The following is a 17,282-nucleotide window of genomic DNA, read 5'->3' as shown; positions in this document are numbered from 1 at the left end:
TAAATGATGCTACAAAAATTTACAAAATGAACACAGGCCTACTAACCTGTTCCAACACATTTGTCAGCTTGATGGCTCCTAGAATTTTGAACCCTCAATTCTTCAGCAGGTTTCTTCCGCGAGGATCCGAGTCCTTCCAGGGGAACAGGACCTTGTCGTGCTGGCACCCAGGGCACATTTGCTTCAAGATTTAAATTAGGTCTGGGAGAAGGAGGAACACTATCACCACCATAATCTGATTCCACTAACCTATCAACAACTCGTCGTATTAGAGCTTTCTTAAGCTTTGCGTTATATGACTTTCCTGCCACCAAGTTTCGCAGCATTTGAACACCCTGTTCTAAGTCCCTAGCAAGAGAACTTGATGATGAGGAGTTCCACTGTTTGTCGGAAGCTTCATTGCTGGGTGTTTGTGAATGTACACGGTTTACATCGCTTTCAGATGCAGAATCCACTGTGATGGGATTCTGAGCAACAGAAGAAGTAGGGGCAACAGCATTACTTTCATAAACATAGCCAGGAAGGTATTCAAAGCTGTTAGCACTATCTACAACTCCGCCAATACGAGCTCCAGTTCCAGACCGTGATGTCTCAGCAGCAAACCACGACCCAGCAGTCTGCGTACTACTAGCAACACTATCGAGTGTCCCAAAGTCCTGTTCCTTATTGTCCAGGCCACTGTGGCTTGACTCGGTGACTTCTATTTTACCCGATAGATCTACATTATCTGGTTTCTTCTGTTCACTTTCAATTGTAGTAACTTTCCTCAACCAGGCGTCCTCAACCTCTGTCTTATGCTCAGCACAACAAGAACCTTTCCTATGCGCACCAGTACATTTGTGGGACTCATATAACACTTGAACCACCTTGTCACCTTCTCCTTGGGAATGCAATAATAGGTTCCCATCTTCTTGGGAATCTTTGCAAAGGGTAAGTCTAGGACTACCATCAGACAATAATTCTGTATTTACTGCTTCAATTAATTCAGGGCTAGCAGAATGTACCGAGGTCTGTACGGCAACAGATGATTTTGCGGGGCAGTGTGATACCTCAACAAGTGGTGATTCTTGTTTAGGAACTATAGTAGCCACAGAGGATGATGACACTGAACAAGCACCATTAATAGTTCTTGGTTGGTTTTCAAACGTGTGTTTCTCTTTCCTGTCTTTATCAGAAAGATTTAACGAACTGCAACTTCTTTGTAAAGATCGTCCAGGATTTTCCATTTGATTGTCACAAATACTTAAATCAGACAGTGAACTACTGTATTTCTTAAGTAATAAATTAAAACTCTTTTCACTAGAAACATAATCTTCTCCTTGTTCAGTGGCTATGTTTTGTTGTTGATATTTTCGTAAAACTCTTTCCTTTACTTCAGTTTCATACTCATCACTTGATGAACAGTATTGTACAAACTGTTGTCTCAGAATAGGAGTGATTTCCACATCATTTTGAATGGAAGTTACAGCGTGTATATTTCCTTCTCGCTCCACACGAGTGGATTCTGCAATTGGAATACCTGCAGAATGTTGTACAGAATGGTGTAACTTTTCACTAACCTGAACGGAACTAGTCTTCCCTTTCTCTATGTTTACAAGAAGAGCAGCAGAGCAACCACGAGCTAAAGCAATTCTTTCAATTGTACTCAGTTCATTCTGAATGGGTTGGTTTGTTTGATAGCCAACATCAGCACCACTGTCCCACTCTAAGCGTCGTCCAGAGGTAACACTTGAGACAGAGGAAGGGGATGGAATTCTAACTCCTGTAGGAGAATTATCATAACTAGCAAATTCTTGAACAGATTTTACATCAATATTTGCCTTAAAGGTTGAACAAGGTGCAAAATCCTGTTCCCTCTGCACTACTTCTCTTTGTCCAAAATCAGACAATGGGTTATAGTTTCTAATATAATTCCTCATAGTTTTATAAAATCCAGACTGCTCTTCAGATGTCTGAGACCCCATGGTTTTCACTTTAGACTCACCAGCACAGACACTTTTGTTCTTAATTATACTCTGAGCTCCTTCATCTTCTGCTTCACTCTGTATTGGCTCAAATCCTTCTTCATGCATTGCCATAGGAAAGTCTTTAACTAAAGACTCACCACGAGGTGGTCGGGCCCAACGTCTCCTTTCCCGATGTAACGATTCGCCGGAAGGTGTTCGTAAAGTCACATTCTGCGGAATACTGAGTTTTTCTTCACGTTTAGTGACAGCCATACCCTCTTCAGAGTCAAGAGGAGGACGAGGAATATTAAAAGACGAGTAGTAGCTATCCTGAACGTCTTTACGAGCTTCTTCTTGAACACTCGGGGGCACAGATTTATTTAGTTCATATACCCCAATAGACTGCGACGTACTGTAGAATGAACGAGCCTGATCTTTGATCATTTGTGAATGCTGTAGCATTTGAAATACATCACTACGAAGATATGATCTATTCAATTCGTTAGTCGGTTCTTTGGTTGAACTATCGTCTTTGAACGTATCCATTTAATATAAGGTACTTAACAAATTTTAACACTTCATGAAAGCATAACAGAAATATACAGCATTACCCAGTCTGTCTTAAGATCAAATACTGTATTTGTTAAGATGACACATAAACATAACCTCCTCCACTAATTACATACTACTCAACACACGACCCGTACGACCATTCTTCAAATTTGTAAAGAATCGGTGTTTCCGAGTCAAAGACTAACATCTTATATCAAATTTCTTCATACGTAGGGATTAAACATTTTTAATTGCAGAAGCTTTATATTAGGAGCCAAATAAACTTTAAAAAAACAATCGAGTCGAACTTAACTCGATGATGCATAGAGATGACAAACGAATATCGATATGTCGGATATATCGATAATTCAATAGGGGAATATCGATATACTAACGTCGATGTTTTGAGGTCCGATATATTGCTGATAGCAATAGCTGTATTCTGTGACCTATATATCGATAATCCTGTCTAATTCCATACTTTTGGCTACGATTTAATATTTGCATGCTAAAAAATGCCTTTGCTGGCAGGACCTAGTGTTTACAGTGCACTGTCTTCTGGTATAGGCTAGAGCAATTGTGTTACTTTCATAGATCTGTCTCTTTCTTATCCTTGGCTTTGACAATATGAAAGTGACTGAGGTATGAGCGATGCTAGTAATGCCAATCCTTATGCAGCCAGTCCCTGCTATGAATGGTGTGAAAATGTTGCTCATAGGGTCCGTTGGTGCATGCATTTCAGTGGGCTTGGCAGACTGATATGTAATAGCAACTCTGGCTCGGTGAGGAAAGCAACAGGAAACTACCTCACTCCTCATTTCCCTAGCTCGCTTCTTCAGTGATGCCTAGGCCATCTATGACAGCTGATGGCAGAGCTGTTGAGGATCCCACTAGCGGAATCGCTGACGGACTTAGCATACATACAGTTACGAAATTTGAATTTTTATTACTCAATTCGCTTCAGTAAATACAGTGATAATATCACAACTCATTCATCGTGCATACTTTGTAAGTCAATAAGGCCACCAGCCAACACCGGCCACCCACAGCACGTCCAGTCGTTAACTACGTTGACATTGTTGTCAGTGAGGTACGGGAAAGTTGTGGAATATTGTTGGCGGTTAGTGCTTTTCAGACTTCATAGTGTTGCTTTAAGTGATTCATACGTTTACATATTTTAGTGGTACCTGTATAAAGTTTTCAAAGGTAGTTTCATAAATGGCTTCAAATAAAAGTGATTTGTGGAGATACTTCACACAAATCAATAAAACTGAAGTTAAGTGTAGTACGTGTGCCAACATTTTGAAAAGTTCCGGCAATACCAGAAATATGAAGGCTCATTTGAAGATAAATACATTAAAACATGAAATACTAACACGTCGCCTGTTAAAGGAACTTCAAGCACGAAAGGAATGCTTAAGTCAGTGGCAGGGAGCAGTAAATCGCTCTTTAAATCTTGTGAGGTTGAAGCCCCTTAGCAGCGTCTGCGTCTGTATCGTACCGGTAACTGGAAAGTTCAATATATCCACTTATGGCGGTAGTTATGTTCGCCAATTCTGCTACCTAACCCTTTGGACTAAAATGTGAAATTTGCATCTCTCGGCTTCTTGCCAATGAACTCTGTCCTTATTCAATTTTAAGTGGTGTACAGTATCTTGCCACATTTGCATCGACTTGTGTGTATTGAGGTACCGTGTCTGGACGGTGTGCTACCTAGCAACTAGCGCTTGAATTTCTGGTGGCTGTGCACTGAAATGAAATTAAATGTATGGTTTTTAGTGCCGGGATATCCCAGGACGGGTTCGGCTCGCCATGTGCAGGTCTTTCTATTTGACACCCGTAGGTGACCTGCGCGTCGTGATGAGGATGAAATGATGATGAACACATACACCCAGCCCCCGTGCCATTGGAATTAACCAATTAAGGTTAAAATCTCCGTCCCGGCCGGGAATCGAACCCGGGACCCTCTGAACCGAAGGCCAGTGCGCTGACCGTTCAGCCAACGAGTCGGACGGCTGTGCACTGCTTTTGTCTCAGTCAATCAACGCGGGGGTACGCTCTCTAGTTGGATTGGTGAAGCCGTTGACTCCGAGTTAAGCCGCGATGGAGGCCAGACGCTTTGTGCGGATTCTCAGCTCGATGGCTTGGGTCAGAGACATAGACCCGGGTTGAATTTCATTCTTTTACGGGCATTGTGGCCCGCTACGATCATGATGTTGTATGTTGGGTATTCAGCCCGAAGGCTGGTTTGATCCTCTACAGCTCCACCAACAGCTGTCATAGATAGCCTAGATGTCACTGAAGAGGCATACTAGGGAAGTGAGGTAGTTTCCCGTTGCTTTCCTCACTGAGCCAGAGGTTGCTATTGCGTATAAGTCTGCCAAGCCCACTGAAATGCATGCACCAACCGACCCTATGAGCGATATTTTCACACCATTCATAACAGGGACTGGCTGCATAAGGAATGGCATTACTGGCATCGCTCATAACTCGGTCACTTTCATATTGTCAAAGCCAAGGAGGAGACTGAGACAGGTCAATGAAAGTAACAAAATTATTCTAGCCCATACCAGAAGACATAGTGCACTGTAAACACTACATCCTGCCAGCAAAGACATGCATTTATTTTTCTTAACTACGTGTGAATTATCTGCATTCTCATTTAGTCATTTACTTTCATCATGTGGAAGGTAACATCCTGTGGGCTGTGTAGCTTCGTTGGTACTGGATCAAAACTGTAAGTGAATCAACTCCATTATTTCTGTTGGAAATTTTCTCTACAAATGGATTAACCTCGTGGATGTATTTTTAGAAGAAGAAAAAAAGAATTATAATGTCGCGCGGGTCAAAATTGAACTTTAAAAATCAAGTCTAAAGTAATAATAGTGTTGGTATAAATGACTGTTCGTTTACTACCTTACGAGGGTTCGATTAACTAAACTTCATACTGATTTGTGAAAAATGCACGGTGTCGACAGTTCATCTAAATTTTTATTTTTAATATTAGACCTAAAATGTAAACCTAATGTAATATTTTCTTTGTAAATCGAGGAGCTCCACGCAAGGTCTTCTCCTAATCTCGCATAACTCTTAGCTATTTTTTAAATTTCAGGTCGTGTTTTAAGTTCTGTTTTTTTCTGTAATTCTTTCCTGTTTAATTAATTAATTAATGTTTGCCCATTTAATTTCGTGCCGGGAGCGTTTCTATTTTGTTTTTGCGGATGTGTTGTTTCTAGTTTGGTTTCCCTAGCAACGGGTTGTTGTTGTTGTTGTGATTGTTGTGAAGTTTGTGTATTCTTCGGCCCGTAATACTTGATTTTTGCCTTCAATACGGTGAATGTTTATTTGATTTCAGTGTGTACCGACCAGGATGTGTTCCAACTTATTCATTTTCGTCGCCGATTAATCTTCTGTATTTTGGGGCGATTTGTTTTCTTGTCTGCTAATTTAGTTACCATCCTTGCGTTGACCCCTTGGTGGCAAATGGGTTTCAAATCAGGAACTTAATGAAGATTCACACCGCCGGATGAACTTTGTAATCAATTTAGAGTAAGAGTAAAGGCCTTATTTAATGCATTTTAAGCCAGCTGACCGGTGACAACTGTATGTTTTAATCATTTCTGATTTTACATTTTTGTGAAGGGAGGTAAACATTTTATTTTGGTTTTAACTATCTTAAACTGGTCAACATTTTTATTTTAACTAACTAATCCTCAGTTAAGAATTAAAGTTTTTCTTGATACCTAAAGACATTTGATTTTCATTTTTTGAGTCGATTCAGCACTGTCACGGTTATTTTCTTAATTTCGACTGCGGCCTATTGCTCCTGCTTCCGAGGGTAAGTGTATTGTTTTTCTCTCATGCTTTTGTTGTTGTGATGTTTTGTTTGTGGTTTTCCTTGCTTTTTGGGGGACCTTACTCGTGCTAGATTTAACTCCCTTCAGGGGCTAGCACGCTACCAACCTTCATACCTTGTGGGTTTCCATTAGATCTGTAAGGTTAATACTCACCTTCCGTGGAGTTATGGGTTTGCCCTGCGGCCGGCGTAGTGAGTGGTGGCATCGCGATGTTTATTGTTGTTTCACCTTCGCTTTGTGCTTCATGTTAGTTGTTGCTTCTGGACAACCATTGGTTAGTAGAGTGCTGTGTTGTGGTATTTCTTGGGATCGTAACTTTTTATTATATCCTCCCTTTTTCTCCTTGCTCCGTTTGCAGTGCAGTGTTGAATTGATTGAAGGATGAATGGAAATCAAGGAAACACTAACCGTAAGAGATATTTGTGAAAGGAGGTGCAGGTATCTTGTGTAATCTGTTGGGATTTTTTGTTTCATGTCAACAACCATCTTTCGCCAAGTCCTGTTCCCCAATCAGCTTAGGAAGGTGGAGTTGGTGTACGAGCTTACCGTTCGCGGTTTCGAACCAGCCGGCACCATAGGTGAATGTACTGCCTTGCTGACAGCGGCGAATGCTCAGGTCCCAATTAACCTATCTTTAATTGATCGCAACAATGTTGGTGAGTATTTAAATGTTACTTGTGAATCATTGCAGGAAATTAATATCATAAGGTAGGAATTTTCAGAATCGCCTCCATCCAATTCTCAAATAAACCGACTACGGGCTAGAGCGAGCCAGTACTCGGGGCGTATTCAGGACTTACTTGCGATTCTTATATCCGAATGCATTAGGTTGTTAACTGTTGTTTGAGGTATTTCTGCTAATCTGGACCTGTTGTTAGCCAGTAGGGGTATCGAAAACCTGGCGATTTCTGAAAATTGTAATCCCATCGTGCCTACGTCTAATCCTTCCCAAAATCCTATGGGGTCCTCTACTCATAACCAAAGTACCTGCTGTATGACAACCACAAGTTTAGAAAACTTGTTGGCCCGATTTAATTCTGCTTCCTCTTCTAACTGTTTGAAAGAAATTTTTAAGGGAGTGTGTAACTTTTCCCTCACTTCTATTGAGGAGAGTATTAGGTTTCTCTGATTTCTTATCGAGTTAACTGATACTAGTAGTGTTTATTCGGTTGACGATTTGGGTATTTTCCGCGCCCTTTTCCCTCATTGCGAAAGGATCTTGAAAAGAGAGATTTCTAAAGCCATATCACGAAACCTGTCGATCAATTCCTTCCATGAACTGGTGCTGGCAAAATTCGTCCTCTCTCTTGCTTTCCAGAGCTTAATCTCGCAGCACTGCTTTAGAACACAGTTTCTGCATGAGAATTTACTGAGTTACGTTCTGGACTTGATATTTTAATGTAAAGTATTTACAATTTTCGTTCTCGAAGAAGAAATGATGGCTATGATTCTAAAGGATATATCTCCTTCATACCGCTCCTATCGCTGACTCAGTGTCCGACCAATTTTCAGGAACTAGAAGAGGCGTGTTCATTCACTGAAGACGTTAAACACGGGATGCTTCTAGACTTGTTGCTTTTCCAACCTCTAAAAGATGTAAGTGGCTGTAAATGTTTCAACTGTGGGTCCAAAAGTAATTTGAGGAACACTTGTCCTACTGCCAAGCGTAATCCTAGCGATCGTTATGCCTGTGGCTCTAAACAGCACCTTAAAAATTGCCCCTTGTCGGTTCAAAATAGTGGTCAATGACTAGATGCCAAAAAATAGAGTGTAACTGTCCTAATCTTGAAAATTCTATAGCTTCCGAAAAACTATCTGTCCCTACCAGTGTAATAAGATTCCTGCTCATGTGGCCTCCTAAGGTACTTGTGCTCTTGTTGAAGTCAATAATTAACCTGTAGTGCCTTGCTTGATACTGGAAGTGTGATGTGTTTAATTAATTCTGCATGGTATTACCAAATGAAATCTTCATGTAAGTTGCCTGAATTGGAACATACCAATATCAAATGTGTTTCTGCTAATTGTCGATTCTTGAAAATCTTGGGTTAGGTGAAAGTTAAATTGAGAATAGGTGATTTTACTTGGAAGATCAAGTGGTTAGTAACACTTAACCTTTCCTGCAATTTGATCCTTGGTGCCAATTTTTTGTCTAGTGCTGGATTAGTGTTAGACCTACAAAGTAGAATTTATTTTTTAAATTTTCACCTAACATTACATTTGCTCTAATCGATGTTCCGTTGAATGTCCCTATTGCTTCTTGTGTTGGTTACCTTCACTCTTACGAATCTAGCGACATCCACAGACTTGATCTAAGTACTTTAGATAATGTGGAAACTAATCAAGAGTGTACTCTTTGTAGAGAGTTTCCCGAAGTTTTCACCGGAAAGTTGGGTTTAACTGACATTTTGGAGTACGAAATTGAGTTATCGGACAACCAACCAGTCAGATCTCTCCCGTATCGTTTTTCACCACCACGTATGCTTGAGTTAAAAAAGATAATTGAACAAATGGAGAGAGAAGGCGATATCAGATCTTATACCAATACATATACTTCCCCTGTATTCTTTGTACCTAAGCCCTCTGGTGGTTTCAGAACTGTTATCGACTATCGTGCCTCAAATAGTACTTCAATCTATCCCATTGCTGGACTTGCACACTTGTTTCAGGTTGTTTTCTGGGGCAAATTTCTTCGCTGTACTTGACTTGAACCAGACGTACTATCAGGTTCCCTTATCTAAAGGATCAATTCCCTTACGGCCTTTATCACCGATTGGAATCTCTACGAGTTCTTGAGGTTGCCCTTTGGTTTATCGTGTGGTGCTGCCCAAGGCCCCACACCGCTGGCTGCGCAGAAGCGTGTGGCTGGGTAAGACATGACCATATGCGTACCGTCATGTTGCGGGCGCTCCTCAGCTTGACGCGGAGATCGTATGCAATTCGTGCTTTAACTTAAATTTCGCACACATGAAAACATCTGTCCTACAAAATTAATGACAGCCTACACAGACTACCGTGTACACACGCAATAGATATACATAATATGAAGACTGTGGTAATATAGAAATATATTTCTGTAAAAAGAAAACTGAACAATCTACACAAATCCTTTGGATAGCCCGTAGATGGCGCACCTAAAAGAGAAAACTTTAGCAGACTGAATAAGAAGACTGAAAAGTACACTACTACAAAAATACACTAGCGGTACCTCGAAAATGATGTCGCTCACTTTAATAGAAGGGTATGTTTGTAACTGATGTGTTTGAACACTGTACGTATGGCAAGGAGGCCAGACTCAAAGGACGAGGTTCACGTGACAATCTGTCTCTTGAGAAACCTAGAATCAGATACATGTTTTATCATTTTTTGAATATGAAATACCGGCTATGCGGTGTAGGGGTGGCGTGTCTATTTCTAACCCGGAGGCCCCGGGTTCAATCCCCGGCCAGGTCGTCAGAGATTTTTACCTGGATCTGAGTCCTGGGTTGAGGTCCGCTAAGCCTACGTGATTACAATTGCGGAGCTATCTGACGGTGAGATAACGGCCAAGAGGATTCGCCGTGCTGACCAATGACACCTTGTAATCTGCAGGCCTTCAGGCTGACCAGCGGTCGCTTGGCACGCCATGGCCTTTCGGGCTTGTTGTGAGATGGGGTTTGGTTTGGTTTGATTTGGTTTGGATATGAAATGACGTAATTGGATGAGCAGAAGTTATCATTATTGTGTGATTTGGGTTTAGATAAATGCTGCCTGACATTTCTTACACTGGTGCTAGACTTCTATTGTGTATTTCTTAAAATGAAATGAATGTCTAGGGCTAGTTTGAGTTTCCCTGCGTAGTTTAGGCTTAAGTTTTATTTTTCCAATTTGTTTTACGTCGACCGACACAGATAGGTCTTATCGCGATGATGGGATAGGAAAGGCCTGGAAATGGGAAGACCCCGTGGCATTAATTAAAGTCAGCCTCATCATTTGCCTGGCGTAAAAATGGGAAATCACGGAAAGCTATCTTCAGGGCTGCCGACTGTGCGGTTTGAACCCACTATATCCCGGATGCAAGCTCACAGCTGCGCGGTCCTCACCGCACGGCTACCTCGCCCGGTTAGGCTTAAGTAAGAATGTTATAATTTAACATGTAGAACCCTCCTCATAATATTATCTTCTTAAATATTACTGCTTTTATAAACTCATTATGAATCAACATTATCTGAGCACATGAAAATTGAAAGTGCGTCCTAATTTTTCTCTAATATGAGCACCATGATTTACACCAGAAATAAAATAGATGAAACTGAAAGTAAATAATTTGCAAACAAAAAGATTAATATCATAGTGAACAGTTATTTTGATTGGCGTTTTCTACTGCAGACTAGGATTGACAAGATTGTAATGAACTTTATTTAGACTTTATATTGTCAGATTTTTCTGAAATAGCGTATTAACAATTGTGTTCTTTTATTATAAAGCAATTGAGAAAAATCGGAGAAATGAAGACATACGATACTAATGAATCATTTTTCAGATAATTGATAATTTGAAGCAATACCTCACCCTAATATTAAAAGGTCTTATCAAGTTGTATCAATCATATCTTACGGAATCTAAGCCTAGGTTTATCAAATTTGTAATACCGCAACACAGTTTGTGTGAAAAATATGTAGCCTTTTTCAGAACAGCTGTATAGTTCTAATCAATTATCTCCGATGAATTGGAAAAAGGCAAACAAAAAAGCCTAAATATTCCAAATTTCAAGTCGATGCGTTCTCTGAATCAACCATCCTATAACCTGTTTAGTTCTCGATTATGGTAAATGAAAGTTATTTTATAACAGTTCAATTTCTACTCACGTGTGAAAAGAAATACCAGATCCCTTCCGATAGAAACCTGTACAAATGAAGGCTGCACAGGAATTCACCCTCGTGAATATCTTTCCATTCCACGGGTAAGGCCTAACTTTAGGCCTATTATTGCCGAAACTACTGTAATGTAACAGCTCTCACATTCCTTGAAAATATTTGGCAATATATTATCACTCCGTCATATACAGTATAATACTAAAACAGATCCACTAACAGGCATGATTCATATCGAAAACATGCAAGGGTCTGTAAACAGTACCACGTGCTAGCCAAGCATTCGAAGCTGAAGCGCCCGCAACATGGCGATGCGCGAAAGTGTTCAATATTCCGCATAGCATCAGCGCACTCTGTGAGACTAGATAAGTAATATTAAAGTATTTGGTGCTGCCGTCCTTACCAGTATGTTGAATTCTATCCTCTCTGACATAAAGTTGAAGTTTGTGTTCAACTATTTGGATGACGTGGTAATTTTTTCCAACATCTTTGAGGTGCTCGATATAGGAAAGTTTTACAAAGCCTGAAGGAGGCCGGACATACCGTGAAACTATCCAAAGTTGCATTCGCCAAACCTAGCATGTCCTTTCTGGGACATGTACTTTCATGAGATGGTGTCTCAGTAGACCGTTCTAGGACTCAGGCCTCACCCCCTAGGGATGTTAAAGGTGTTGACCGCTTCATCGGTACGGTGAACTTTTCAGGAAACTTTTTTGCTAGTTGCTTTACGTCGCACCGACACAGATAGGTCTTACGGCGACGATGGGACAGGGAAGGGTTAGGAGTGGGAAGGAAACGGCCGTGGCCTTAATTAAGGTACAGAGCCAGCATTTACCTGGTGTGAAAATGGAAAACCATCTTCAGGGCTGCCGACAATGGGGTTCACACCCACTATCTCCTGAATACTGGATACTGGCTGCACTTAAGCGACTGCAGCTATCGAGCTTGGTTTCAGGATATTCATCCCCAACTTTGCCGAAATTGCTGCTCCGTTGAACTACCTTAGGCAGAAAGATGTAAAGTTCACTCTGGCTAGTCCCCAACAGGTAGCCTTCGATTCACTGAATAGCTCTAACCATTGCCCCAGTGTTGGCGATCCCAGATGTCAATAAACAACCTGCCGGTCAGTTCTCCCCGGTATCGTCTTTCGCCACCACGTATGCTTGAATTGAAAAAGATAATTGAACAAATGAAGAGGAAGGCGTTATCAGACCCTCTACTTCACCATATGTGTCACCTGTATTCTTGGTACCAAAGCCCTCTGGTGGTACAAAAGAATGCCCCAGGTAAAGCTATTGCTGGTCTCCTCTTGCAAGAATATGAAGATGGGCGTTCACCTGTAGCCTATATACCTAGGATCCTTACCAATCTGGAAAGCATATATTCTATTTATGAACTGGAATGTCTCGCTGTATTGTTTGCCCTTGAGAAGTTTAGGGCCTTCATCGAACACGTAAACTTCGACTTCGAAAGTGACGAACAAGTCCTTTCTTGGGTGTTAAATCGGCCCAAAAGAACGGGTAGAATAGCTAGATATGCACTTCGTATTTCATCCCTTAGTTTCAATGTTCGACATATTAGAGGTTCTGAAAATGTCATTGCTGATAGCTTGAGTAGGATGTTTGATGGAAATGATGGTACTGATGTGAACCCTGATGTCGAAAAACTTGAAGTTAATGCTGTTGGTGTCAGTGCCATCCTTTCCGATGTTCCTTTATTGTACCACGAATTTGGGGATCATCTAAAACCTGACCCAGAATTGAAAGGGATCATCGACACAGTTAATGATGGGAATGAAGTAAAACATTACTCTTTATCTAAGGGTATTCTTTGATGTAAGGGTCGGAAGGACCATAATATCCGAATTGTTGTCCCTAAGGTTCTCTTACCTGTCATATTTAAGTATTACCATTGTTCTCCCATTGGCGGTCATCTGGGTGCTTTCAAAACCAGGCAGAAAATCAGACAGTTCTTCATCTGGAAGGATGGCCAGTGATATCTGAACTATGATTAAAGATTGTAAATCTTGTGCCATTACTAAGCCTAACTTGAATAACCGTGTTGGATTGTCATTGTCACAAGCCTCCCGTCCTATAGAAAGGCTATTCGTCGACTACGTGGGCCTCTCCCTAGGTCTTCCCTGGGAAACACCGTCGTACTGGTCGTATATCCTGCTGGGCCATCAGGATTTCTGCCTTCCAGTTTGATGTTAGGCGTATTAAAAGATCTGAAAATGTTGTGGCGGATGGATTAAGCCGCATATTTGCTAATGATGTAGAGACCTCCGAATTGGAAGATAGTTCGTCTCTTCCCACGCCCATTCCTTCGGGCATTAATGCCATTCTAACTGATGCCCCCAAGTTGTTCAGAGATATTGAAAAATATCAACGTGAAGATCCTGTGCTGGCCCCTATTATGGAAACCCTTTCTTCTGGGGAACATGTCGTCCCTTGTGTGTTGAGGAATGGGGTTTTATGGTGCCCGTCGAGGCATGATCAAAATATGAAAGTTGTAGTTCCAGCTGTTCTTGTACCTATGATCTTCAATTACTACCATGAGACCCCATTAGGGGGCATTTAGGCATCTTCAAAACTCGAGAAAAGATCCGAGATCTCCGCGATAGAAAAGTGTTGCTGGTGACGTGGAGTTCACCTATCTCACGTGAAACCTGTGTAATGTCATTGTTAACTTAGCCATCGACGTTTAGCAGCAGTTTGAAGGTTATATTTTTGGGAGGCCCTCTGCCCCACAAAATTGTATTGTATGTTATCTATATCTATATAAACTGTATGTACGATCTTTTCCTCTGATTTTCCTGATGTCAATTCCTTAGTGGCCATTATCAAGCCCCCGTCTCCTGTATATCCACACAAGTGGCATAAAAACCCTTCTACGCTGCACCGCCCTCAGCAACACCAATAAAGATCGTACCCTCTAATCTCAAGTCACCAGCAACACTTTTCTATCGCGGAGATCTTACTGTTTCAGTGCCCCCGCAGCCGTTCGCCGCCGTACTACCACAGAGGTGGAGTACGGGCCCACTCCACTTCCGTGAAGTCCACTTGTGTACGGCGCGCCTGAGTCCATCTTCCGGCAAAGGCTGATTTGCGGCGACCCTACCGTCAACTCATCTGGGGACTGTAGATACACTTCCGATCTGCGGCGACCTTCACCACGACTACCCCTCTCATAGTGGCGGGAGAGATGTATCTGAGGGTACTTGAGGGGTGCGGGCGACCTCAACTGGAAATCGGCAGCGGCGGCAGTACTTGCCGTCAAAATTATCAACATGTATTTCACATTCTACGGCAACATAGACACTCTAAAGCAGGAGTTTAACAAGTTTCTACCCATCAACAAAATCTTAGAAAATTTTCTCCAATTAAAATAATAATTTTTTCAAAATTCTTCTGTGTCACCCCTTGGAAGGACATTTGGGGGTGGGGGAGGGCTGTACCGCAAGGTACACCCCAACGCCGCGCATTTAAATCTTGCGCCAAAAAACTCCTCTACTGGAGGAACCGCGAACTTGAAACTAGACCTACTTAGAAGATGTCACTACAGAAATCTGATGAAGTTTTTTTATTGTGAAGTTTCCTGTACTGTGTGAATTTCTATTTGTTTTGTTTGCCCTTCATCAAGAAGTTTGGACTTTCTTCAACAGATGTCACTGCTAAAAACTATGATCATGCACCCTGGTACGAAGTGGAAGAACGTTTTATTTAAAGAAGTTTTGTATTCATGAGTTTGTTTTACTAAATGATTTTCATTTATTTTTGGGTTGGCAATATTCATCTTTTCTTTCCACCAGTTTTGAATCTAGCCAATCCCTAATTTCTGTAATTAATTTTTCGCCTATCACAGGCTTCTTCTTCGATTCTGAGTGTTACTTTTGTATTTAACCAATAAAGTGAGAGGGTGTGGCTGGTTTATTCATGAAAGGTCCCGAACTTTCCCCGAGGGTTTATAAACTGCGGATTTTCACGTCTCCTGGCCATTTGATCGTCATCTAACTAAGTGTGTGTGCAAGCAGGAGGCGGGAGGCGCTTCTTTCATCAGGCAGCAGCTTTTCAGCAAGGTAATGGCCATCTAACATCTTACTTTTTTGCTAGCTCCGCAGTTTAACCCGAAGGAAAGGTTCGAAACTTTAACTATGTAACCAACTTCTCTAAAATGTAAATCTTCTTTCGGTTCATGTAAAAATTTCATAAATCTTTAACTGTAAATCGGGGATAGGGTGTGATGTACCCTCTCGAGCTCCCCTTCATCTTGGTTTGAAGTGACTACGTTTTTCATTCTGTAGTGTGGTAAATTACCTTCTTATACGAGTCACCTCCATAGTTTGGGAATAGCCCCTGTTTCATCGGCCTAGTGCCCCTTAGGTTTTAAGAATGCATATTTAGGAGTGCAAGTACTCGCCTCCATTCAATTTGTGTTTCGGGCCATTTACTTAACCAGTTCTTCTCCGCAACGGCCCAATAGGTTGGGTACTAGATACTGTGACCGTTCACAACGTCACCTATGGTATGTCATGATATCCAGGAGATGAAATATGCCGTTTTCCGCGTCATTCTGGGATAAAAACTGCCCAAGTTAGAATTTTTCTGCCCGCTCCAGGACTCGATTTGCAGTAGTCAGAGTCGCGCGACCCAGCTCTAGTTGCTGGTAATTAGCAGCAAGGCGGTGCAAGAGCGCTTGTACTCGAAGTTTTCGCACTCCAACCGCGAGCGAGATGAAAAGAGACGCGTTATCACGTGACAGAGAATCTAGGTCACTAGCTGAGCCCAGAGAGTATATCCAACGTGAAAACTAACATTATACCCTGTTTTCCTCGCTCATTCACCACTGCCAACTTATCGCATTCAGCTGTTTTATTTCTGTTAATTTTTATAAATCGCAAAATACCCAATGGATAATTAAGCGCAAACATTCATTTGAATCTGGGAATTTTATGCATAATTATGAGACCGAGAAGTGCTCTACTTAACTGACAGAGCGGTAACTACGCTGTAAACAAGGGCGCGTCTTAATGACTAACAGATGTTGGACCCTAAGCGTGCCAGCGAACACAAGGTATCCCCAGCGCTCGTCATCATTCACCGCCAGAGACAAAAGGACGCTTTTCAGATTGCTTGAGAATCTACGAAGCTATTTCAAAAACAGTCACTCAGTGGAGATGGGAATACAGGAGCTACATTTTGATAACCTGTTCGTTACTCTAGGTTGCATATTACCGGTCCGAATCCTGAGAAGAAATTGCATTTTCCCCCACCCTCAGCATTCGAGCCTCTCGCGTAGCTCGCCTATATTTTCAAGAGCTGAGAGGCAGACACCCCAGTGCATTTTCAGTGCAACGCCAGTACGGTAGTATTTCGTCGTGGTTTGTGTGTGAGTTGTGTGTGAAGAAATAACCTTGTAATTTGAGCAGTGTAATGCAGTGATTTATTAAAGTCTGTGAATATATGTGGAAATAATCACCATCTGAGTGAGATGTTAGCGTGTACAGTGTGCCGCTAATTAATAACACAGGAACGGTGAGAAACCGCAATAACCGATGTCCGTGTGTAGAAGAGGTCGTACATCGAGCCTCCTATGTGTCTAAGCTAATACGGCTCTGTTAACATATATAGGGACGTACTTAGCGAAGTGTGTGGAGCGAGCGCTCGATATAAATGTGAATTACCAAGAAAGTCAGTGAACGGCTCATTGTCGACCCAATTGAGGACAGTGCCACGTTAAAGTAATCCGTAGTGCATTTGAGAGCTCGACTTACGGCTAAGTGCAATAGAACAGGCCTGAACTAGTATCATGAAATACGAGAATGCTAATACATTAGTGGCCTAACCACTGTCGTTTCTAGGGAAACTAGTGAAATTTCTGGGCCTATAATAGCTGCCTACAAGAAGAATAGATAAATGAGAAGGGATTACTGTCGGGTTTCTGGGACATTACCGACATCGTGTTGGAATGCTCGTGCTAATGAGTATACCCAACCACATATTCAAATTGTGATGTGTAATAAACTAACGCATTCACATGAGATAACTTCCCCTCATTTACATGTCTATGAGAACGTC

General features: G+C 41.6%; 1 protein-coding gene across 1 annotated transcript in view; it reads right to left on the bottom strand.

Moving 5' to 3' along the window:
• Positions 1-2,776, bottom strand: part of LOC136877752 (uncharacterized) — a 68,735-nt gene extending 65,959 nt beyond the window's left edge. Inside the window, exon 1 of the mRNA XM_067151959.2 lies at positions 47-2,776. Within this exon, the coding sequence (XP_067008060.2) occupies positions 47-2,492 (2,446 nt within the window). The 5' untranslated portion in view covers positions 2,493-2,776. The remainder of the gene's footprint in view (positions 1-46) is intronic.
• Between the last annotated feature and the right edge of the window lie 14,506 nt (positions 2,777-17,282).

This window comes from Anabrus simplex, chromosome 7, assembly GCF_040414725.1.
Source record: "Anabrus simplex isolate iqAnaSimp1 chromosome 7, ASM4041472v1, whole genome shotgun sequence".
In the NCBI taxonomy this organism is placed as follows: Eukaryota; Metazoa; Arthropoda; class Insecta; order Orthoptera; family Tettigoniidae; genus Anabrus; species Anabrus simplex.
This window is presented reverse-complemented; position numbering and strand designations above follow the sequence as displayed.